Source organism: Crocodylus siamensis, chromosome 5 (assembly GCF_052110815.1).
Source record: "Crocodylus siamensis isolate JL-2025a chromosome 5, ASM5211081v1, whole genome shotgun sequence".
Classification (NCBI taxonomy): domain Eukaryota; kingdom Metazoa; phylum Chordata; order Crocodylia; family Crocodylidae; genus Crocodylus; species Crocodylus siamensis.
Window position 1 is genome coordinate 43,189,344 of NC_143399.1, and position 26,231 is coordinate 43,215,574.

A 26,231-nucleotide genomic window follows, 5' to 3' on the forward strand; every position below is an offset into this window, starting at 1 on the left:
GGAAAAGCTTAAATGATGCAGCGCATATTTAAGAAAGGAAAAGAACAGATAGATGTAAAGACAACTATTTACTTCCCTCTCTCATTTAGCGTCTGTGGCAAGGAGTGCATTCTACCTGGATTGTGAAAGGGTGCATGACAAATTATAATAGTTGCCAGCCTGTAAGAGCAGCTGTATCAGCACCAAGAGCAGCTATATCAGCAGCATTTCAGCTTAGGTCAGAAGTTCTTCAGCCTCTCAAAAGTTTCTCAGAATTGTGTCCTTTCCTTTAAGAGCTAGTTGATATAGGAAAATTCATAGGGGGAGAGAATTAAAAGGAACCTCCTGGTTCATCATGGGCAACCATGCCGTATACAGTATTCTCCTTTCACAAACTAATTCATCTCCTTTTTGCCCCTAGAAGTTCTGCTGGAGCCTGTTCCAGAACCTCAGAACTTTCATGGTTAGAGACCTTTTAATTTCAGCCTGAATTTATTCAAGGGCATTCTGTGTCGATTTGTTCTTGGGTCAACTTGTCCTTTAATTTAAATAGGCGTTCTTCTTCTATGGACTAAGTACAGACAGTCACAAAGCTTGAGGATGAATCGATTCAGTCTTTGTAGGTTAGTTTAAGCTGTGTAGATTGAACTGAGAAGCAAGTGAACAGACAAATTTCATTTTGATTCTGGAAATGCAGCTACATGCCTGCAGTGGCCTAGGCCAGAAGCTGGGGGGTGCTAGAGCATGAGTCTCTGCCCAGCTGCAGCAGACTGCTTTGGCCAAGACTAGCTCACCCACCCTGTGAGGGTGGGCTTGCGAGGGAGGTACAAAGCATCTTGGGATGCTGGGGGACTGTCACTTAACCTGAATCTGGAGGAGATCTTGGACAGAAGTTCAATAAACCAAATTAGCCTAAATCATTTAAATCTGATACTACATCTATCCAGGTTTATCTTAAACTAGTTTGGGCAATTATGCAAGTGGTTTATGTGCACTGAACTTTTATTGTGTTACAGATCTAAACTAGTTTCCAATCACTTATAATTGTTTTTATGTAATTTCTATCCATGGTGTTTACCTTCCAACTCACTGATGTATTTACCTTACCTTTTTCTGTGTCAAAAAGTGATCTCTTTACTTTGTCATCCAGGCATGTGGGTCTCTCAAGAATATTGTTTCAAACCTAATTTGTATTGTTCACCCCCCACCAAGGCTTAGTTTGGGAATGAAACAAACAGTCTCCAGGTTATTTCATTTGCAATTTAAGGTTGCATCACAAGCAGCTAACTGTACCTACTGAAATATCCCACTGAGAAGGAATCATATTGGAAAGTTCACTTTTATTTACCCTGCCTGTTAAAGAACATACTGCTGTTAACATGCTCATGATGGGAAACCACGTGTGTTTCTTAAGAAAGCATTTTTGACACAGGAAAAATATTAAGTAACGGCTGGAGATTTTATTGTATTTATGAGTAATTTCTGTAGCAACCTATTCTTTCCAGAACCCATTTAGCTTCAACCTTATTAAAATCTCTAAAACATTTCTGTTAGACACTATATGTGTATTCCCCTTATATGCATATTGGATAACTGCATAATTAGGTTAACCACATAATTTTTTTCCCATGCATTACACTGTAACAAATATCAATTATTTGGATATCTTTAGATACATAAACTGTATCTAAGTCTTTGGCCCTAGTCTCTGTTTATTAACTTGACTCCAATTACCTGCCTAACTGGTAAAATTGATGAGAGACTTGTGAAGGATCCCTGAACTGACTAGGTCCTGACAACTTCAAGGCTGCTATTACAGACTAGGGCACTCTCCTAAATGAGAAAAAGAGCCTTTATGGTGTGAGAAAAGCTTAATGCAGGCTGTTCGTGTAATTAATGGGTATTGTTTACACCAATTTCAGGTATCTACATAAACTTTTGTTAGTCCCTAAGCCAAATACTTAAATGTCATACATCGTATCTCCCAAATTAGTACTCAAAATCCAGAACTGACCCTTTATGGCAAGGGCCCACTTTTATTTCAAGTGTGCAAAATCCTCAAGCTCAGTATCAATACCATAGAAAGCACACCAGCCTCATTAGTTATAAATTATACAGGATAATATTGCAAATTTAGAAAGCATTGTGATAAATCTTTTAGAATGGCTGACTAATTGATGCCAACAAGACCTTTCAAATACAACCCTCCCATGATTTACAGATACGTGGGCACGTGAATGCAAAAAGTGTCTAAGACACATGAGGCCTGTTCTTGCCCCACTGACATCTGTGAAAGTTGCTACTGACCTCAGTGAGAACACCACTGAGCTTTTAAGTACCTGTATAGTATTTTGGGGCTACTTCGGCAGCAAGTTCTCACTATGTGCCCTAAGGCTCATTGTATATTCTAAAAGGAAGAAGCTTAATATCATTTGTACTATTATAAAAATACCTTATATTGTTGCATGGGTGATTTACTGCTACTGGTTAAATATGGCCACCCTACTCAGAGCTGAACCATTCAGAGTGGAAGAGGTTATACATGCAAGAGTCTCAAGGACTCATTGGCTGGTCCACAAAGGACTTAGTGGCATCATAATGATATACAGGTTATTGCATGGTTTGGACCTGTGGTCTGTCCCAGAACAGTATTTCTTGTTTCACCTCTACTGTTGCCTCAGTGATGGTGTCTCAGTTTCTATAGTGCGAATATAATGTGCAGTAGGGTTAGAGTGCTGTTGTAGCCATGATGGCCCATGAATCGTCTGAGAGGCAAGGATTTTAGTGATATCTTTGGACAACTGCATGATTGGGAGAGTTGTTGGACAAGCTTTCAGGCATCACAGTTGTCCAAAGATATCACTATGAGAGTTACTGGACAAGCTTCTGGTCATCAAGTACCCTTCCTCAGGGCACTTGATGCCCTGAAAGCTTGTCCAACAGCTCTCATAACCGTACAGTTGCTCCAGATATCACTGAAAATCCCTGCCTTGCTATAATGTGTAGCATATATTACCTATACTCTTCAGAGTGAACCTGAAGTGCTGAAAAAAAGGAGTGTCATGGTTATGCATAATACTGCTTCAGCATTTTCCTGCTACCTTACATCAAACCTTTCTGAAGGTCTGAAACAATGACTTAGGTCCAGGTCTTGCAGGCTTAGACATATTCTTAATTTTATGCACAAAAAATAGCTCAGCTGAGGTCAGCAAGAATTATTGTGGTGCAGATAGTTAAGCACATGTGTAAATCTTCAGAGGACTGGGGCCTTCATTCCAATTCAGGAAAACCCTTAACAACTTAGTTATCTTTAAACACATTTTTAAGATCTCTAGGTGGGATTTTCAAAAGCATCTAAGGGTGAAATCCTGGCCTCACTGAAGCTGATAGGAGTTCTGCTATTGACTGTAATGAGTCTGGGACTTCATTGTAAACCAAACTGTACTTGTCAAAAGGAATGAACAAGTGCAATTCTCAGTTACAGTAACCTGCTTAATCCATCTCTGGCAGCATTAAGGACCTTAACAGGAACAGATATTGCACTTGTTTTAAGGCCCCCTTATACTGCTGAAGTAGTATAAAGAAAATTTTGTGTAAAGCAAAAGGAGAGTTACTAAGTGGCCTTTAAATGCAGCATCTTTAATATTTCTTTATTTTTACCTGCAAACTTGTGTGATCTATAATGCTTCTCCAGACCAATGCAAAATACAGAAATTTTGCTGCATTTTGTTTGGTGCAGCTGGAACATAGACTTCTGTAGCACAGCGGGAAAATGGCAGACATAGATGCCTAAAATATATAAGCAAAATCTGTCCACCTATTTCTTAGTTGGGAAAATGGATCCAATGGACTTGGTTAATTTTTTTAATTATTTTTCTGCCAAAATGTCTTTTTTAAATAAAGAAAATATAAAAAGAAGATGCCTCCCTCTACTTATAAGGAAGTGAAAAGCTTTGAAAAATACTGTAAGTGAAAATTTATCATCTTGATTAACTATTTAAATTATTCCCATTTTGTTTTTCAGTTGCTAATTTTTCTTTTCTTATTTTCTATCTCCTTGTTTTCCTTCCATCTCTTCGCGCCTCACACCCTTACTTTTTCCTTTGGAAAAAATGCATAAAATATGATTTCCGCTTTCATCTTCAAATTAAAAAAATATTCAAAAATATGTTTGAAAATTCAAGTTTTTGAAATGGAAAAATATATTATGAGCAATCGGGCAAATAAATCAGTTTTGATCTTTGCGAATTGAAAGCCAGTTACATATTTCAAAATGTTTTGGTACTTTCTGGTTTTCCCCCTTTTAACCATCTCCCCTGTGCAAGTCAGATCAGGTAACTGCATATATTAAGTCTCCACTTTCAAGTACAAATACATTTTTTGTAGCTCCCGTAAAAGGATGCCCAAACTTTTAGATGTAGTTTTGTTAACTGATTTTGGAAAGGAGGTTCTTATTCTCTTCTATGGAATCTCCATCTAGTTTCACTTTTACTTTATAAATCACAAATTTCTTCAAGCAGTGTTTCCCAACTGTGTGCTGCAGAACAATGGGATGCCATCAGAAATTAACAGGTTTTGCTGCAGAATTTTGCTGCGGCAATGAGCTACAATAAGCTCATAAGCATGGAGATGGGGAATGCCTTAACAGGTGTGCCACTGGAAATTTTTATTAAAGTAACTGTGCCTTGGGCTGGAAAAGGTTGGGAAACACTGCCTTAGAGGATTAGAAACCCGCCTCCAGTTAATGCCATTCAGTTTTTTCATGCTGAAAGTGAGAAACAGTTTCAATCCAAATACCAGCACTCACTGTCATAGGAAACAAATGTTCCTGGTAAAAAAAGCTATCAGGTTATGTTCAGCTTGTTGTCAGTGCTGGAACTGATTCACATCATGCCTCGGGACTCTTCATCTTGGGCTGCTGAAGAGGTTTGTAAACTCAGATCTGGGTTGTTTTGACTTTTTTTTTTTTTTTTTTTTTTACAGCACAGTGGTGCTGGAGTTTCATTTCAGAGCTTCTGATTCAGGCACCAAGCCAAATGTGAGTTCCGCTCTGTACTTCAGTTTCATGGGGAAATACTGGCTGATTATTTTTTTAGCAGATAAATAGTCATGAAACACTATGTGAGCTCCTCCTACTTCTAGCCAGGGAAAGCACCAGCATATAATGCTTTCCATTGCTCAGGGCTGGCTCATTCTTGGTGTGAGGAGCTCAGGAATTCTGATAGTCCTTTTTTTTTCCTTTTAAATTCTGTTACTGCTATTCTGTTTTCAGTTATCTCAACTCCAAGAAGCAACATGGAAACAACAAATTGCCTGGAGAAGAAGAGTCCCAAAGAAAAGAATTGTAGATGCTATCGGATAGTCTGTATTTTGATTTCTCTCTTCCTTTTGACACTGGTTTTGGTCCTGTTTTGCATAGTCTGCTGTTTTACCCATCCTACTCAGGTAAGAAAAAAAGACAATTCCAGCAAGCACAGTATATAGAATATTTATTAATTATTATTGCTTCATTCATAGAACCAAGTAATTGCAACCTTCTAATTCTGTCTTGGAGCTAATGCTTTATCCAGACTACTTTCAAAGTCTCAAAAGATGGCGTTTCCACCATTTCTTTGGGGAAAACTTCTTTCATTTTGCTTTCATTTAAAAAAAAACCCAAATCAAGGTTTTTCCTTCTCATCTGTCCTATCCTACTGTGCCAACTGTGGCAATATTCTTTTTATTATTATTTTAAATAAACTGGTAACAATTATTAAGTGCAGGATAAGCTGTAAGTCCTTTGGTTCAACATGCATCCAACCACCTAGAACCTGATTTTGCGAAGTACTAACACCAGCTACTCCCGTTAGAGGTCACTAAGACTAATTCTCTATTGCATTTCATTATTTGACTTCAAGCTTCTGTATTTCTGTGTTCTTTTATGAGGGGAGAGATAGGAAGTTTCAAAAGCTACAACTCACTGATGCGCAGAATTTTACTCTCTGCTTCTGAAACGTATCATACAAAAATAGGAAGCAGGCTGGAATGGACCTTGCACGGTCACCCAGTTCAGTCCCTTGCTGAGAAGAGAGAGAGAGGGAGGGAGACAGAAAAGAATGATAGAAAAGAGTTGCTCCATGTATTTACTCCTCATTGCTTTCTTTAATGAGGAAGACCTGACGTTCATGGCCTAAGACATGCCATGAATGTCGATGTCACACGGGAGATTATTTCTATAAAATAAGGAGCACTTGCCATACTTATGGGAATTGTAATGCTTGGCACTCACAGCAGCTTTGTTTCTCAGAACAGACATCTTCAAAGATTCTGGCACATCCTTATTTTTCCAGTTAGCTGTCCTGAGTACTTCCTCCTTTGTCCTGACCCATTCTGGAATCATACAGCAAGAGTTCAGAGACATGTACTTTGTCCAGAACTGCACTGCATGGATGGGAGATTCACATGTGATAAAGACACATGAGCTTCACCTCTTTCCTTTTCCTTTCCTTTGCAGAGAGAACACAGTTTGAATAAACTCCAACTTCTCTAAGGCCCCCCAAAAATCAAAATAATTAGATGTGGAAAAGATCAATTTATCAAGTCCCATCCACCTGCAAAACAAAATCCACAGTATATGATTTATTTGATATAAATGCAATGTTTAAAACCTCCTAGGTGACTTAGGAAGTCTAGGGCCCATATTCAGTAGTGACTTTCATAATGAGGGGCCTGCTTCTCAATGACTTTCAAAAAAGAGCCAGGCTCCTATAGTGTTCGGGTGATTTTGAAAATCTGACCTCATGTTTGCTTATTTTGGTATTTCCTTGGTTTACTCTCTTGGTTCTTGTCACTGAGTGAACTTATTTACAAACTTATCACATAGGTTCATATTGTAGCCTCTTCACTCAACAGGTTGAGCCATTACTCAGCACAAGTAGTTTCACTAAAGTCAATTGTTTGCAATCTGACCTTTAGTAGTGTGTCCTCCTACCCTCACTGAAAATACACTTAGAAAGCAGCTGGTTTAAGAGTGGAAAGAATAAAATGTTGTGGCTGCTATACCAAGTGTTGCAAGAGAGGAAGCATAGGTTAGTATTTAAAGTGAAGTAGTAAAATGCAAGAGATTTCAGTTCTGTTCTTGGTTCTGCCAGTGTCATAGGAATCTTGGATGAACTGATTTGGATTTGTGCTTCCTTTTCCCTATCTGTAAATGTAGAAAGTAAATTGGGCTGTGCAAATTAATTCACTGATGCTTGCAAAGCACTGAGATTCTTGAATGAAAGATGTTATAGAAAGGCAAAGTGTTTGATCAGAACTGTATTTTATGCTAAGACGTTTTGACACGCCATGATTTTGGCAGCTATCTCAACAAGTAGAATGATCTTTGAACTGTGGGCATGGGTAAGATTATGAAAGGAAAGGCTCATTTAATAACCAACAGCTCTTTCAATTGTATTGTCTCTTGAACAAGGAGTCATTTCTCTAAATGTTATAAGAAGATGAACAGATACTACAATGAAAACCCAGGGTTAATAGAATATGGAATTAAATAGAAGCACTGCACTGGTTATGGGAATTCAGTAGAAATCAGTAGGTTAAAATGATAATACTCACAGATACATGTGACTGTGCCCTAGACTAATTTAGGTCAATGAAAAATACTGTACATTTCCCTATTAAGGAAATTCACCCAGACTTGTCATGGCTACAGTAAGTGGCCATAGCCATTCATGCCCAGAGATAAGGGGTCAAATCTACACCAATACAGAAGCATAAAAAACTTTGAAGTTCCAGGTTATTTGATTCCCATGAAAAATTGTTTAGATTATAAGCTTTATAGGGCATAGGCTGTGTTTTTAATAATATATGCATTCCATACTTATAAGAACAAGAGTTCTGATTATCAGTTGGAGCGTTGAAGTGTTACAACAGCAACAGCAATAACAATAGAGGATGATGATGAAGACGATGATGAGAGTTGTTACTTTTCTGAATGAACCCCAGAAATAAAACAGATATTGCTAAAGTTAAGGACTGATGTGACCAGCACTTCTCAGAGGGCATTCTTGTAATACCTGTATCTCAGAAGGGTACCTGTTTTAATTTAATGCTCTGTAATTGGTGCTACTGTGCATTAGCACAGATGAATGGTTTTTAAATGATGTTAATGCACATTAGACTAAATCTACTGCACATTAGCATGGGTTTTACCTGCCATGGTAATGCACAATAGAATTAATCTTCTGTGCATCAGGGCTAGGGACAAACATTTAAAAAGCCTGAGCCTGAATTGATTCAATCTTTGAAGGTTAGTCTAACCTGGCTAGGCTGAACCGGTTTGCAACCATACAGACATTCCCTCTGGACTGAAGAAATGCAGGCACATGCCTGCAGTGGCTCTGGCTAGAAGCAAGGGGTGCTAGAGCAGCTCTGCCTTCCCTTGCCCAGTGCTGAGCTGAGGGGGAGCCCTGGCAGGATGCTCTGATTAGGGAGGGGTTCCCCCCCTTGGTGCTTCTGACCAGTGAGGGAGCCAGCAGGGAGTTGACAAGACAGCATTTAGCAGCCCATCAAGAAAACAAAAGCCTCTCTCATTAGTCCAAGCTCTTCTTAAACAACTTTTTCCAAGGCAGGAACAGAGGGACATTACTAGGTGACCTGTTGATTAGCTCCAAAAAACCCTAAGTGGACACTGTCCTGTCTGCTATCTATGGTCTGTGCTGTGGGAAAGGGGAGAGTGGGAATCCCTGCTTGAGCAGCAAGCAGCAAGGGAAGCCAGGCAGAATCTGCTATGCCCACAGTCTCTGCTGGAGCTCCAGCTAGGGAGCATGGGGAGCAGAGGGGCAGAGACAGCCCTGCCCAGGACTGCAAAACATCTGGGATTTTAGGGGACTCTGGCTAAGCCAGGAAGGATTGCCTAAACTGGTTTGCCCAAATCAGTTAAGTCAGATACTACATTCAGCTAGGTTTATCTCAAATTGGTTTCAGACATTTTCAAACTGGTTTATATTCACTGAATGTCTGTTCTGTTACAGGCTTAAACCAGTTTCTGATTACTTAAACTGCTTTATGTGTAATGTCCGTCCCTAGCCTAAGTGTATTGTGTAGATGTGCCCAGAGAAAAGAAGTAGTTCAGCTAAGTAATGCACCAAGAGCCAATTCTTCAATGCAATGTTTCTGAAGCTGTAGGGCTGTCTTCAGTAGAGATGGAGCTGTAGAAAGGACTAGTCAGGTGGTACTCAGATGGTCATAACAACTATTTTCAAGACTCTCAGTTTTCATTAAAAAAATTATACTCTAGTTCAGGGGTTCTTAACTTCTTTTAGACTCAAGGCACCCCTCAGAAAATGCCAATTCTTTCTTTACTCGTTTTTAACTACAGAAAAAATAATAGAGCAATTCTTCTGTTCCAAAGAACTCAGAAAGATCAGATCAAGTCAGAATATTTTTAACACTATGCATAAATCCCTAGTCAAAATCTCTGGGTTTATTTTGTTTGCACACCTAATAGTGCTAACATGGTGTGGCATTCTGCAGTACCCTTGAAAGGATGTCCAGACAAACCAAGGTGCCATGATACCTTGGTTGAGAATCATTGTTCTAGATATTACAGTAGTGAAGGAAACCTTTAAAATGAGATGGAAGTATGAACGATACAGTTATGCCTACCTAAGTAAAGAAAAGGTACCTTTTTAGAATCATAGAACCGAAGGACCAGAAGGGACCTGTAAGATCATCAAGTCTGGTCCTCTGCCATGGGCAGGAAGTTACTGGGCACAGATGAGTTACATTCCCCAGGCTGTATGCTTGGGCAGAGCCACTGACATTCAGATGCTTGTTCTTAGGTAGTCCAAAACCATCCCAAATATTTAAAAGGAAAAAAAGCCTGAGAAAAAGATGCCAGTTGCATCAATTGACAGCTCCTTTGTCAATAGAAGGGGGAAGACAATTGAATAAGACTCCATACTGTCTCCTCTCATAAAAGAAACAGTCAGCCCCTGTTTGAGATTGTTCTCACAGGCCAATTAAACACTATCTGATAGGTATAAAAGTCACTGTTTATATTTACCAATATAATAACTCAAACTTTTTTTCTTTCTGCAGACTTCTGACATCTGCTGGGTTCATGCAACTTGTAAGTATCAAGGCACTGGAGTTGCTTCTAGTTTTGTTTCTTTTTACCATGCTTATATCTCACCAAAGGAGACTAAATCAAAATAATATGATCACCAACATATTATTGATATCATGCTAGTGCTTAGAAACTCTACTCCAATGGGTGTTCCACAAACACTTAGACCCAAAGTGTTTGCAGTTTAATACTGGGTGCACTTTGGTTCTAACTTCTTTACACCATAAGATTTTAACCATGTACCCAGTATCCATGAAGAGACCTACAAAAACACACAATTTGCTGGTCACAAAGACAACAACCTCTCACTTGATAAAGAGGGTAGAATAAAGTGGGTCAAAGCATTGCTGGCTCCTTATTTGTGGTGATGTACACAAGCTATGCTGACTTCCATGATCCAGGCAGACTGAAACAGGAGGTGCAATAACCACACACAGCTGACATAAACCAGGGAGAGGGAAACCTTCTCTCCTTTCAGCTGTGGAAGAAGGCTTGAGCTTTCCTGTTTCCCTTACTTCAACCTCTGATTGTGTCCAATGGAGCCAAGCTGACCTACACCAAGCTGAGGGTCTCCTCCATGAATTGCAATCCACCATTTCTTTGTTTCTCTCTAGAAATGAGGTTTGACCAAAACCTGGGCCTTGAAGACTCCCTTACTTCAGGGTGTTGGTCTGAATCTTGGTTGGGGTCTTATATAATTTACCAGAACCCCCAGGTCCAACCATTTTAGCTGATTTGAACTGTATAGCTCAGGTCCTTTCTCTAGAGAAGATCTTCTGAGAAAAAACACATGAATGTTCCTTCCCTTCTTCCTCATTTCTTAACTATAACCCAGGCTACAAAGAACTCAAACCAAAGAGGAGAAAAAATGGTGAGAAGAGAGGGAAATGAGCCAGTGGAAAGTATTAATAAAACAACAAGGGAAAAGCTAGAAAATGGGCTGGACTTAGAAATAAAATTAACCAACTTGTTTCTTTTCCTTGTCTTTTTTGCCCTTCTCCTTTGGCTTCTGCATGGAAGGGCCTTCAAATTCCACTGGCATCGTTTTCTGGAAATGGAACATGGAAAACTGCAGTAATTCAGTGCAAAACATCACTGAGAATAATCATAATATGCTGGAGATCCTGCAGGATGGCATGTACTTTGTGTACAGTTCAGTACACCGTCTCAATAGTATCAATGATGACAATTTTACGATAATGCTGCACAGTAAGAATTATTTGCTTGACAAGGTTACTGGACCAAAAGGTGGAGACACATCTTCCACAATCAGTTTTGGAAGACCACATTTCTTGAAGAAGGGGGAAAGGCTGTACCTTTTATTCAATAACAATTTGATGTACATCTCAAGCAATATAACTTACTGGGGGCTGTTCAGAATGCACTAGGGTTCCACTCCTGAGTGGCTCCTGCCACGCTCCAAGGAACTTGCTGTTTTTCTCCATATCAAACCCAAGAATAAAGCAGAGGTTTTTCTAGCAGTCCTCTACTCATCTTGTCAAAGTGACTAAAACAGGCACTCAGTAAAGACATGGCTTTGTGATACCAGTAACAATGATGGATATTGTCCAATTGTCACCAGAAATGAAAGACAGACAATTCTGGAACAACATCATGAATGCAGGAATGAAACATCTTGATACAGGCAAGGTGCCAGTCAGAAGGTCTTGGGGAAAAAATAGTCACTACGTTCTGCTGTAGTGCCGAGTATATTAACGTTTCTGAGCTATAGTAAATTCTTGCTGTATAACTGGCTGCATTTTAGAGGTGAAGAAGAGCTATCACCATTGATACATTTTGTGAAGTGACTTGGGGATCCTTTTGATGTAATGTTCTGTATATAAGCTTCCCACAAAGAGTCCTGTCTAGGGAGCAAACAGTTTAAAGCTAAATTGGGATTGAGGGACAATTCCTAAATCACCTAGGACTCAAACACAGCTTCTTTTCTTTCTGTCCTTTTCTCACATACATATTTATCAAAAGAAACTAGATCTTTCCCAGTTTCCCTACAGTGTGTCATCTTCACTGATGATTCACAGCATACAAGGATTTCAATCCAGACCAAATAAAGATATCTATATTTTCTTTTAGAACCGTGCATCCAGAACCCACATGGACCCATAATACAATTCAGAGTTCCAGCAGGCGTCTTAGCCATTTTGTGTCAACTATTCTAACACTGAACTTAACAACTCTGTAAAAGTGGAATAAGGCAACATCTGGCAGACAGGGGATCGATCATGCTTGAAAAACTGTTAATGCCTAGTTGCCTGATACTAGATGAAGTAGATAGAAAGAAACACCTGTGGGATTCAGGGTCACCTATCGATGGGAATGAATAATTGTAGAAAAAAGAACAGAGGGGGTAGCGTATGCTATCATTGTTCAAGACTGTGATTGCTGAGTTCTATTCTTGCCTCTTCTACTACCTCTCTGCATAACCTTGGTTAAGTTATACCCATCTCTGTGCCCCCATTTCCCACTATGTACATCAAACAACAATATATTTCCCTACCTCACAGGGATGTTGTGAGGCTCAAATAAATTTTATAAAGTGCTTCAAGATACTCAGATTCAGCTATGTTTCTGGTCAGCTGTTGTGAGATATGGTTTCTGTTCCTTGACTGGGCAAGCATTCCCAGTGCTTGTTTTTTTACAGGTAACCATATCAAATGATTACAAACATGTCAAACATTTCCTTGAAACAAATTACAGGAAAAACAAGCACACAAACTCAAACAAAACAGAGGTGGGTTGAGAGAATCATGATTTAAGAGTCAAGGGCGGGTAGGTGCTTATAACTATTATGATTTTATTTTCTATGTTTTGTGACTTTAAACAACTAGGCACCTGCTTTCCATACAGGGGGCTACTAAACAGTGTTCCATTTAATACAAACCATTCTCGAAGAGATGGACACCCAGCCAACCACACACACACACACACACACACACACACACACACACACAGAGTGATCTCTGTTTTTTCTGACTTTGCTGATGCCTCTTAATCTCAAGATCTTGTTCAAATAGCAAAAGTACTTTTCCCTTATTTCTGGACAAACCAGGCAGTTTACAAAGGCCACTCTTTTACCCAAAACTCCATTGGTCTCTGCCAGTGTTGGGGCTGCAGCATCTGATCAACAATCCTTCCATTTGTAAGCAGGGATACTACTACTTATTGACTTGATTTCCGAGTAAGGCAATAAGTATCAGAAAATGTTAAGGCCAGTTTGAATGCGCTAGCATCATGGAAGCGAGGTGGCAGGGAGCTGTGCTAACTCAGGAGAAATTAAAGAGGCTCAATCTATACCTCCATAAGAAAAGAGATTGCAGGAGCTGCACCATCATTTCTTTGGTTGTAATTTGCTACTATTAGCCTGGCTGTGGTTGGAAGGCCGGGGGGGTGGGGGGCAGAGGGGGTGGTCTCTGTGCTCAAGAGAACATTAGATTTGCAACTGGCTCTTGCACCAGGAACAAGGGTTCATCTTCCCTCCTGCCTGCCCACCTGAAGAAAAGCACCTGCTGCAGTGAATCAATGCTCATCAAAGATTTGTGTATGAAAAGCACTGTTATTGCTCATTTGCTACAATTTTGGTAGTAATCAGAAAATGTGTGCCAGTATGTTGCAAACATGATCATAACTGACTGGTTGATACTGAGCAAGTGAGGAATCCTATAAAACTACTGCTATCAATAATGGTCCAGAAGCACATGGATGCATGATGCGAATAACCTTTTAATGGTTTGGCTTATGCTGGCCAGACGAGGCATCCCTTATCACTTCTACTAGCAGTAAAAACAGGGGGAAGCATGGGTGTACATTGCTAAGGATATGATATCCATTTGGTTCAGGATGACTGGGAAAAAAACCCTGTTTTTGAGTTGCATGCATATTTTAATTATCACTGGCATGGTGTAGGACTCTACAGTGGTTTTCATTTTTAAAAAAAGCATTGTATGCCTGAGGTTATCACACGGTAGTATCTGAGATGCCACAGTCAACTGCTGCTCTAGATCTAAGAGGTAAAACATTGGTGTCTGAAATATAACTGTGTGTTAACCTGACAAATGCTACCTTTAAATGCAATATCCAAGATGCCTGCCTACTGCCTGACTTCAGACTTACACAGCTAACCAACTCTGGACCTTAAAAATTTTTGTTTCTCATGACAGGAAGGTCACATGTACCAGTTCCAACATTGTCTGGAGTTCTGAACTGTAAATGAAAAAAGTCAATCCCAAGTGGAGACAGCCTGGTTATAAACACAACCTTAAGCTAACATTTATAGTAAGTAATGACTCAGATTTAAATTAATTAACTTAAATGATACTTGTGTACTTAAAGTAACTGGCTGCCTGTAATGGATAGTAATATCTTTGCATTTATCCAAGGTTTCCATAACAAAAAAAGAATGCAATATCACAAAAATCCTTTTTGGATTAGATCACACTGCCATGAATAGTAAAATAATTACTGTATACTCGACAGTGAACAATTATTTATTTTCTATTACAGAAGCACAGGATTTTCCACTCCCTTCTCATTAGAGCTCTGGCAGAGAGGGACTTGCACAATAATGTTTTGACTACACCCTTCAGTAATCAGTGCCAGGCAAGTTTGTGAAATTACTATACATGAATCTGACAAGAGAAAGTTACATTTAAAGTACACTGCATTCATCAGTAACATCTGTCATTTTTTTCAAGTGCTGGTACCTTGGGTGTCATCTTTAGAACCTAGAGAGAAAAAGGTTTTAAAATGTTTAAACTGTTATAGTCCTACTTCTCTGCTACTTTCAAAACATGCTTATCTGATTATCAGATAAACTTATATATTATAGCCAAGTGGCTCATGCAAAAATTATTTTTTAAAAATCCCATACATTTTTGAAGGAAGAGCAATGTCTTTTGCCACTCCGCATATTTTGTTTGTGATACAGGAACATGGGATAATAATCCATCTTTCTGTAAAACAAAATGTAATTTAATGCCACCATGTGACTTACATTGTGGGAAATTTAGTTCAAAGGAGCATAAAAGACAACAAATTAGATTGTACAATACCTAATCTGTTGGGTCTGATTGGAAAAAAGTTTAATTGGAAATGTTAATTTTATTATTTTTTAAAATAGTTTCTTTCCATAACCTTACTATGTGGGACTGGACAGGCAGTACAGGTGGCCACCTAAGGTGGCAAGTTGTAGGTGGTGGCAAAAATGGTGTTCTGGGCAGGTAGGCAACACCACATCTGCTCAGTCAGGCACAGGGAGGCATGACACCAAGGGTGGCAAAAATCCTTGCATTAGCCCTGTTGCTGTGACAGATGTTTAATATGCTACATGGGCTCAGACAGGAGTGGATAACAGGTTGAAAGATCTTATAAGGGCCTTTAACTCACACAGAGTAAAAAAAACTGGTATTTTAATTCTTCTTTAGCACAGATAAAATGAAGCCAACCCAAACTTCATGAACAGGTGCAATACTGCAAATAGAACATGTATAAATATTTACATTTCAGTATTCAAGATATAGTCTACAGATTTTTTTGCATCTCTAGAAACAGCAGCTAGATCTACAGGCACAGGGTCAATTTTGCCTTCAGAGAGGAATTCTCTGAGATCTGCAGGATCTGTTTTCTTTTTTCTGCTGTGTTCACTGCCCTGATGTACCATTGCCTTTCTCTGCACCCTACAGTCTAAAATTAATTTGAAAACCTTGAATTGCTGGATTCTGAGCTTGCATTTCAATATGTATTGAGACAGACCCTCAATACATAAAGAATGCAATTTCCCACTCTAACGTACATTCGTTTTCTGTGGCTTGAGTTTGAAGCCAGAATGAGATACAGTACTTGAAACCACAATGGGATTGGTAATATGACAAAGATCTTACATATCATTTAGCAAGGCAGGGTTTGGAAGCTATTTTTTTTTAGGTTTGTGACTCTATTGCTTTGGAAACAGTTACAGATAATATTAAAAGTGTCTTGGTTTTCCTCCTGAACACAAAGGCTAGGGACAAAAGTTACACATAAACCAGTTTAAGTCATCAGAAAATGGTTTAAACCTGTAACAAAACATAAATTCAGTGCACCTAAATCAGTTTCAAAATGGCTGAAACTGCTTTAAGCTAAAGCTGATTGAATGTAGTATCAGACTTCATTGATTTGGGTAAAACCGATTTATGAAATTTCTGTCCCAGACCCCTTCTTGGTTCAAGTTAAATCACAGTCCCCAAGCATGCCAACATGTTTTCCAGCCTGGGCTGGGCCGCGCTGTCTGATCCAGGGGTGCGGAGGGGGGGCAGAGACCACCTCCACCAGGAAACCCCAGCTGGGGTCTGGGGCCAGGAAGGGGGGGTAAACACCCCTTCCCCCACTCAAACTTACTGCTGGCTATGACTGTGGACTACAAATCCCAGAGACACCTGGAAGCAGCCCCTGCCTGTGCCTGGAAACATGAAGAGTCCTGTTGATGTGAGTCTGGACTGCAAATCCCAGAGAGCTAGGGGGTACAAGGAAGAAGAAGTGAACTTACAGCCCATGCTGGCTACATGCCAGAGAGACATGCTGTAGCACCCTTCTGCTCTGAGCCACTGTGGGCATGTGGCTACATTTCCTGAATCAAAACCAAATATGTGTCCAGTTGTGTCTCAGTTTAATCTCTGCAATTTAGACAAACCTGCAAAGACTAAATCGATTCAGCCTCAGGCTTTTTGACTGCCTGTACTTAGCCACATTGGACACTGCAAGAAAACTACTTGTTGGGTGATAAAAAAGGGTTTGTTTTGGGGGGCTCATAAGTTCCCTTTCAGCCCTAAACTTCTGTGGATCTAATCCAAATGGGATTTTTGTGTTATTGCATTCTTTTTTTCTTATGGAAACCTTGGATAAATGCAAAAATATTACACCTATAACTAAGTGGCAATGTGGCAGCAGTTAAGCAATCTTGCTACTGATTCAGAACTGTAAGTTCAAGCCTCACTTTAAACTTGTGCCATGGGATACCCCCAGTTCCTGTGTTTCCCTTAGTCTTTAAAACAATTAATAATTCCTTTTCTGATTAGGGATGTAGTATCTGCAATACATGCACTGGATAACATACTGGATACTTCTAATTAACATGACACTCTTAACTAGTAACTTAAATTACCACTTTATACATACACATGCATGGTTGACTTCCCCTACATAATTTCTTAGTCCATATATTTCTCTGTTCTGCTACACTACCATCATCTGTTCCTTTCACCCTCCCATTCCATCATACAGCTTAGTCTAGTAGCCTTCCAAACTTTCTACTATCATTACATCTCCATCCACCCTCCCCCTTTTTCTTCAACTGTAAAACATCTAAAACAACTTGCCTACATCTAGCAGGTTTTTCTGTCGGTTTGACATGTTTTACAGGATTTACCATATCCTCAATTTAATCGCGTGTTAAACAACACCTTGAGTTCTCTCCATTTACATAGCTCTTCTCCCAAGTAACTTTCATGTATAACAGCTAACATAGGTGCCAACTTTTTTTTTTGCTGGGGGGCCCTAAGGATGATGGCCTACACCCCAGGGCGGCGCAGCCAGAACAGCCCTGAACAGAGCCTGTGGGACGGCAGGGGCAGATGTGGACTCAGGGCTCCCCACCCTGCTGCCCATCCCCCAGGAGCTCCACATTGGCCATCCCACCATGATGAGGTGCCCCTTTCTCATTTGGCAGCAGTGGGGGACACAACATTGTGCTGCCACCCCTGGTGCTTCCAGGTGGGCAGGGGGAGCTTTGCCATGGTAACACAGCTGGTGCTGGGCTCCCAGGGGGAGGGCGGCAGGGTGGGAAAACCTGAGGCCATAGAGGCATCTTGCATCCGCCACTGCCCCATGCATGATTCTAAGGGACATGTTCCCCTCCCCCCACCATACTTCCCTCACTGGGAGTGCATGCAATAACAGGGAGCTGTCCCCTGATGAGCCACCTGTGGCTCTGTCCTGTTCCCTGCCCCAGGTCCCATGCACTGCCCTGGCTGGGCAGCACCCCAGGCCCAGCCCCTACCCCACTCCCTCCCTCACCCCGGGGAGCCTCAATCTGCCCCCTCTCCCTGACTTACTTGCAGGCAGTTGGGGGAGCTGCTCTCCGCTGCTGCCTGGGGCTCTATTCCTGGCCACATGCATACATGTGGTGCCTTCTGCGTCCCACTCTCCGCAGTCCCTTGCCAGCTGGAACTCTGCCGGCCTGCAAGGGGAAACCTACCACTACCTGCATTTTTCCATGGTGAATGGAAAACTCAGATCCCTGCATGATACTCAGAATCTGGAACAAATGCTGCCCTGGAGTCATGCAGCCTAGGACCAGGACTTGATGTTCCCATTTTGGCATTGTCCTGCCCAATTAGGGATGGGTGATCATCCTACCCTCTCCCTGAGGGGGGTCGGGGTCCTCAGGGCCCCACATACTTGGTGCCTATGACAACTAAAATCTCTTCTCTGAGACTTCCGGTACTATGATTCAAGCACTTTTAAATGATAAATCTTGCACATTTAGGGCTAAATCCCATTTCCCTCAGTCTCCATCACTCTGATCACTCCACACCCAACAGATATATATGCACAGGACAATTTTATTTTACCCTGTGGCAAAAGAGAGTCCCAAATTGTGTTTAGGTTGCCAAAAACTGCAGATATGTGACTGTATCCATGCCATTTAGGCACATAAAGTAAAACAGGAGCTAGCTCTTAGTTACTGTTAGTTAGCCCAATAAATATGGGACTTCAGATCTTTTACCCAGTCATCCTTATAAAATAGTTTGTCTTAAGGTTTGGAGAACTGTATAATTTGCAGTAGCTGTTTAAAATTCCAGAAATTTCTGATACTGGCATGTGACACATCATGAAAAATGCTGTAGTACAGCATCCTCTGAACTTAACTCCCTCACAATTCCATGTGTATAAGATGGATAAAGCATCAGAAATTATGAATAATTTCCTGGTTTGCAACAACTTGCTTTAGTTATTTTTGGAGTATGAGCAGTACCTTCAAATCTTCAGTTGAGCATTATACAAAGATTTTCTAAAAATAGCCTCGAAAGGCTTGTGGTCTGTTTCTGCAATTATTTCTTCCATAGATATAGTGATGAAGTTGAGTATAACCAAAAACTATCACTAGCATTTCCTTATCTAGCTGGGCTTAGTTCTGTTTTGCTATTGCTGAAGTTGTAGATACAGATGCAAAGGAGTCCCTTTTTGCAGCAATAGAGCAAACTAGTGGAATTGACATCCATTGACACAGTATGTAATTCTTTAACTTTAAGTACTTCAGTCCTGGTGCCTGTGTAAGTAATTTTTGCAAATGGGTATATACCAGTTTGTACTTTGCCAATTAGGCAATTCAAAATTCCCCCCCCCCCCCCCAACAATTGTCTCAAAGGGCCATTACTGTTGACATGTGTCAAATAAATTTAACCAGCTAAGGAAGCAAAACTGTGAATCTTTCTAATGCAGCCTTGTAAGTCCATGTGGACATTTCAGTAACTGCAATTTTTTGATTTATCAGGGTCTAGTCCAAAGATCAGCAACCCCCTGCACACTTGCCAGAGTGTGACATATGAAAACATTTTGCTTAGCACACCAGCCCTTTTCAGAAAGCTTGTTTCAGACTTGAGGTTTTACTGGAGTAAAATCTCCATGACAGGTGGCAGCGGTCTCCCCAGAGCCCAGGCTAGCTGTGGCAGGCAGCTGGAAGGCTGCAAGTGGCTGCACCAGGGTCCGCAGAGCCCCAGCCTGGGTCATTGCCAGTGGTGGTTGCATGTGCACACTGGGGTAGATGGTGGGGAAGAGGCTGGGGCTGTGCTGCTACAGGAAGGATGAGGCTCCTTGCTGTTCCTCCACCACTGCCCCACTGTACTTGGTACTAGTTCCCCCTCCCCCTCCCCCTCACTCCTCTCTTCCTCCCTTCTGCCTGCCCTGCTACCTTTAAGGGCATTGCGCCACTTCCCTTCTCCCCTTCCCTGCTGGACTGCTCCCTGCCCCATGCTAATTGATAACCAGTAAGTAAATTTAGTATTTATTGTAAAACAACAATACTTATGATTATTAACTGTACTAATATGCAGTATGTCCAGCCAAGTACCAACATCACCCACCGCCATTTTGTCTGTCTGGCACGCCAACATCTTACAAATAGACGCTGCAGGTTTTTTGGCACTCTGCCCAAAAAGGTTTCTGCCTTCTGGTCTAGTCCTTTTTTCAAGCAATAGCCCAAATGTTTTATCTATCACAGCCACTTTGTACTTTTTCTTATTCAGTCTTAGATTCCTTTAACAGCACCTGCCCTAAACTCTCCTAAGGCATCCATCATCCTGTCCAGTATTTCCCCACACCAGTGTATCACCTGTATAATAATTAACATTGTCCTGATTTTCAGATGTCTGTTGTATCATTCTGAGAAACTAAACACATACCAAAAGAAATCACGTAAACCTGTATCTACCACATAGTCTATTGTATGTATGAAGTCCAGAGCTTCTGACATCCAGATTCAATTGCCAAAATTTACAACTAGCACCTGTGACAGTGAAAACTAGCTTTTGCTAACTTAATGATTTCTTCTAGTGTGGACAACTGAAAATGTTCCCTTTTTATTGCTTTATTCAAATCTCTTGGGATCCAAGACATTCTCATTTCTTCTTGCCCTGGGTTGCCTACAATCACTATAAAATTACCCAATCTGTAGTTTCTTTAGACTTTGTTATAGCTTGCAGCAGTTTCCTCCAGAGTGATTTTTTTTAAAAAAAGTTATCCCTTAGTGCCATGGGAATAACATGCAGTAGTACTTGTGAGTTAATCTTTTTGTGTATTTACTCACCAAGCACCCTAAGCTTTCAAATACATCTGTTTCTTATAATTCTAATGCATTTGCCTTTTGTTTCTCTCTCTACCAAACTGCACTAAATTCAAACTTGTCACAGCTTGTAAACTCAGTCTGGCTTGTCAGTCAAAATCTACCACCTAAAATTCCAGCAGTGCTTTTTTATTCAGATATTCACAGTATGAACTGTGTTTACCATATCTTTGACATGTTCACCCTGTTTAGGATAATAACCTAATACTCGAGTTGCAAAGTGGTTGAACCCTTCAAACATTGTATAAGTTTGTAAACTTAACACAGGCATGTGTCTCTCATCAGTTTTTAAATTCACCATTTTGTGACCATTAATGAGCAAATCTGCTTTCCTTAGATTTAGTTCTCAATTTACTGAAAACAGATCTTGTGATTGATTGCTCATCTGTTTCTTTAAGAATTAAAATCTATGTGCCCTGGGGCTTTTCCTTTCCAGATTTGCACATTTTGGCAAAATTATGACGTTTTCTACCTCTTTGTTGTTCTTGTCCATTTGTAGGACAGTTTCTTAACAACATGACTACAGCTGCAGTTTAAACAACCTCTGATACCTATCTTTGTTCCCCTCTCCAGGCTTTTATTGACAGCAGGATCTCTCTCAGTTCCTGACTTTACTTTGAGTATTTGTCAAATTTAAATTTATTTAACAATGTATACATGAGTTTTTCTGGTTCACCCAGTCCTTTCAGTGGTTTGCTATCATTTCCTCTGCTCAGCATAACACTTGAATAGTCTGTGGATCCCAGTTAGTCTCTCTTAACAATCTTAACCATGAAAAGGTCAAGCTAAGTATCTGTATCTGTGGGAAGGGGTGATTCATGCACTAGGTATATGAGACGAGCCAGAAAAGATCAAACCATTAAGCAAAGGCACCTGCAAAGAAAGCAGCTGCTAAGGAAGATATTGTGTACAACCAACTATGCTAGGTGTGCAGTTTACAGCAGGGCCCCTAACTTGCCTTTGGGAAGTCTTGTGAAAAATATGGTACAAAGAATCATGGTGCAAAATGTTGAAGATACCAGACACAGAAAAAAGGCAAGTGCCTGTTGCTGATACTGTTTTCATTGAAGACTTCCTTGTAGATAAATTAACATCAAGTAAAACTGTGGAATGGGACTGGGTAATACTAATGCATGTGAATTAGGTTTGCCAACTCTGTTTGAACCTATTCCGGAAGGTTTCATTACATGATGTAATGATTGATCTACTGTACTCTACCGCTCATTCATTACAAAGCCGTCATTTTGCCTTCTGTAGAAAGAAGGAACATTGTATGAATCATAATTTCACATTTAATATTTATTTTAACGAATGCCCTATTATTTATCTCCTGGGTAATGATTTATATCTAATTCCTGGAGACTTCAGGGCAATCTTGGCAGTTTGGCAACCCTGATATGAATGAAACAATTATTCTGTTTAAACTGGATGTAAGGACCCAGATTGATGGTCTACATCAAAATCATTATAAGGAAATGAAAGTAAGATCAAAGTTAGGACCAACAAAAATAAAAGTAACTGGTAACTAAGCATTCCCCATGGCCACCCCAGACCTGGAGGGACTCACCAGAGACTGAGGATCCAGGTCCAGGAATACAGCAAGCCTCCCAGCAAAGGAGCTAGCCCTGGTGTAGGGAATGAAGAAGAGCTGGCCCACATGAATGGCAAGGGGGAAATAAGAAGATGCTCTATGGCCAAGGCTTCTCTTCTGTTTGTTTTTTTGTTTTGCATAGAGCTTTCTTCAAAGCCTTTGAAAGATAAGAGGTGGAGGGGATGGGGGAACGAAGCCAGTGAAAAGTCTAGCAAGCCAGATACTTGAAGCCAGCAAAAAGCTAAGTGGCAGTTTATTTGTTGAACTTCATTTGTTTCTTCTTTTCATTTCTTACAAACCCAGGGTAGCCTTGGAGTGCTATAGACTAACTTGGCTGCAGTGGAGGTGAGGACCCTGAACAGTGGGTCCTTAGCTCAAGCCAGCAGCAAAAGTAAAATTGGTTGGCTTAGGGCACCTGGCCAAACATGCTTAGCTCTGCTCTGCCTGAAAGCTGCTCGTAACAATGTACAGGGAGAAAACCTACCTGTGAAGGGCAAGTGTGTGGTAAGTATCAGATATAAATACATGCTTAAAAGTTTCCATTAACTGTGGTACCTAAGAAGGTTATATCAGTTTCAGGCCTCTTGGTTTGTGGAAACCTTAAGTTGATAAAAATAAGTATTCTCATTTCAGGACCAAACTAACCCTGACTACAAGGCACTTATGCCAGTATATCCAAGCTCTCATGTATTCCACACAGACCAGGGGATTATGGTCCCACAAAACTGAAAAAGTGTAATATTCAAAAACGTGTGCACTGATAGTGACTCCAATAAACAAGTGTTTATCATCATGTAGAAAATGACAAGCAAACGGAAACCAACTCAGACAAAACTGAAGGGCTGATGCTGTGAAGATCAGCAAGACCAGCAAATGTCCTTGAAGACTCACTGAGACTTATTAAGTTATGTAGTGATGAAGTTCCTTAGGAGAGTAAGTGGTAAAGTTTCACTCCAGAGTGATCTCCTGGTAACCTTTCCTCTCTAGAGTACTGTCATGTTGATAATATGGATTGCAGAATTTGGTATCTCTTAGGGCTGTGTGAAGCTTTGGTCCCTGATTCAATCTGGCGGAGCTTCGGTGGCCAAATCTCTGAATCCAAATTGAATTAGAAGATCCTTTAATCTCTCCCAATTGAATCGGAACCCTCCAAATTGATTTGGAGAGATTTGGACAGATTCAGCAATTTGGATATAGACACAGCTTTAAATGTTTGTAGCAGGCTCACCTTTCAGAGCTTAGGCTGAGTCCCAAGCTTGAGATCCTGCTGTTTTGATTGGTGAAGCCCATCCACCAACCAGGAGGCAGCAAGAGAAATAAGTCATGCCCGTTTCCTGAGGGGAGGGGGAGAAGAGCTCCCCTGGACCTGACTGAAGACTGTAAACTGTCAGGTCTGGAAGACTTCAGGGGCAGAGCCCTGGAGCATATAAAAGGAGCTGCGTGCCCAGCATCAGGGGCAGATGCAGGGAGGGACTCAAGAAGAGCGGAGCCAAGAAAAGCTGGGGAGCTCTCCCTCAGCAGGCAGTAGGCCCAAGGCTCCTAAAGCTGCCACTGGAGGAGCAGCCTTGGAATTGGTGCGAGACCACTTGGGCTGTTGACAGCACATAGGGACGATGCATGGAAACCCGGCCCTGAGCGCGGTGTGAGACCACTCGGGCCCATCACAGTGTGTGGTTTGATGCACGGAGCTGAGACTTTGGGAGCTCCAAGTGGTGGCTTGAGCCTGCTACCCCAGAAGGCCAGCAGACCACACGGTGTGTAGGGCAACCCACAAGGGAGCAGAGCCAGGGAGCAGCAGAGGCAGTTTGGGTTATCCACTGGGTATAAGGATGGACAGCCAGAGACTGAGGGGCCCAGCCTGTGCTAAAAGAGCCCTCGGTGCCAAGCCAAGACATGAGGAAACAGTAGTGCTGCAGCATGAGGCCCAGCACCCAGGAGCCAGCAGCAGTGGTGCAGCACCTGAGAGGAGCTGAGCCCTCAGTGCCCAGAGCAGGGCACAGGGTGGGGAGGAGCCCAGCAGTGCAGGAAAGGCCTGGAGAGGTGCTCCAGCAGAGGAGACTGCACAGAGCTGCGCCCTAACCACCGCCATCTGAGGAAGCGTGAGTCATTGGGCCCTTGGGTTCCACAGGGGAAAGATGTTTGGGGTGGGCAAACCCAGAGAAAGGGCTGGGTGAGCAACCCTTCCACCTAGTCAAGGCCCTAAGGGGAGGGGCCCCTGGTGCTTTCTGGACACCCCCCAAGGGACCCCATTGGAAGGAGGACTATCTCTTGCCATGGGTCAGGGACTATATTAAGGAATAGCTGTTATTAAGATTGTTCCTGTTTGCACCTTATATTTTGTAAATGGAAATGTTGCATTGTGTTGATGCTGCTGAAATTGTTTTATTGTGATGGGTAAATAGTGTTATTTAGGGTTTGACATTGGTTATTGGTTAATGTTTACTGTGTAAATATATGTATATGCTATTAGTTTTATGATTATGTATATTATAACTCAATAAATTGTATATAGTTAAGAACTTTGGGCTTGGGCTAACTCTACAGAAGAAAGGGGGATCTGTTCAAAATTCTGTCATCCCTCTCACAGCACCCCCTCCTGCCTACCCATCCCATCTAATTGAGAATAGGGCACACCCTTGGGTGTACCGGATTACATGTTTTTTCTACATATCTCTAGGTAGCAGGCATCTTGTGAATGCTGTGATACTGGGGTGCATAGAGTGTCCCACAGAAGTGTGGGGGCCTCCCCAGTGTGCTCAGTAGCAGACCCGGAAATGGACCAGAAGCACTTTGAGTCCACTTCTGGGTCCACCGGGGAGTACACTGCCCCCTCCCCCCCGTGCTTGGGGACTGATGCCTCCTGGGTTGTGGGGGGAACTAGGGTCCCCCTGCAGCTGATCTCTGGGGCACAGGAGGGCTCCCCAGCACACTCCCTGGCAGACCTAGAAGTATCCAGTACTTCTGGATACTGGAAGTACTTATGGTCCAGTTCCAGGTTTGCCGCTGAGCACGTGCAAGCCCCTCCCCAACACACACACACTCCTGTGGGACGCTCCACGTGCCCCAGCATTGCAGCAATCATGAGCCATGTCTGCTACCTCAAGGTACGTAGAAAAAACTTTTAAAGCTGTGTCTACATCTGAATCAGCAATTCTCCGAATCAGCATCTAATCTTCAGATTCGGATTCAGCCAAATCGAATCAGGGACAGTGATCTGAATCAATTCATCAAATCGCTGTCCCTGATTTGGGCCAAATCTGAATCGAATACGGCCTGTTTCACACACCCCTAGTATCTCTGGCTATTACTCTGTTTAGGGGAGAAGATGTAATGATATGTAAACAAAAGCTTATAGTTTAAAGACAGTCCCACTCATAAAATGGGTAGTAGTGTTATGAGTCTCAGAATTGGGTGAGGAATGCTGGTGATTAGGAAATGCTGAAAGTTCCTTTTTGCATTAGTTCTCCATGATTGCTAAAAAAGGGGTTTGTTTTTCACTCAACAACTGTTGTTGTCTCATGAACCCCCAAATAACATTCATTCTGGAGGTTTCATTGGTTCATTTTCTTGGTTCCTGTATCTAGTTTCTGTTCTGATACCATGTAATATTTGCAATTCATGGACTAGATAAAATACTGGATACTTTTAATTAACACCACACT

General features: G+C 41.3%; 2 protein-coding genes across 2 annotated transcripts in view; one reads left to right on the forward strand and one right to left on the reverse strand.

Moving 5' to 3' along the window:
* Positions 1-26,231, reverse strand: part of LOC149863982 (uncharacterized) — a 119,476-nt gene that overhangs the window by 21,557 nt on the left and 71,688 nt on the right. The window lies entirely within an intron of this gene.
* On the forward strand, positions 5,205-12,639 carry TNFSF18 (TNF superfamily member 18). The gene is made up of 3 exons (XM_090048587.1): positions 5,205-5,424; positions 10,060-10,090; positions 11,108-12,639. The coding sequence occupies exons 1-3, from the start codon at positions 5,275-5,277 to the stop codon at positions 11,473-11,475; spliced, it is 549 nt and encodes a 182-aa protein (XP_089904713.1). The 5' UTR covers positions 5,205-5,274; the 3' UTR covers positions 11,476-12,639.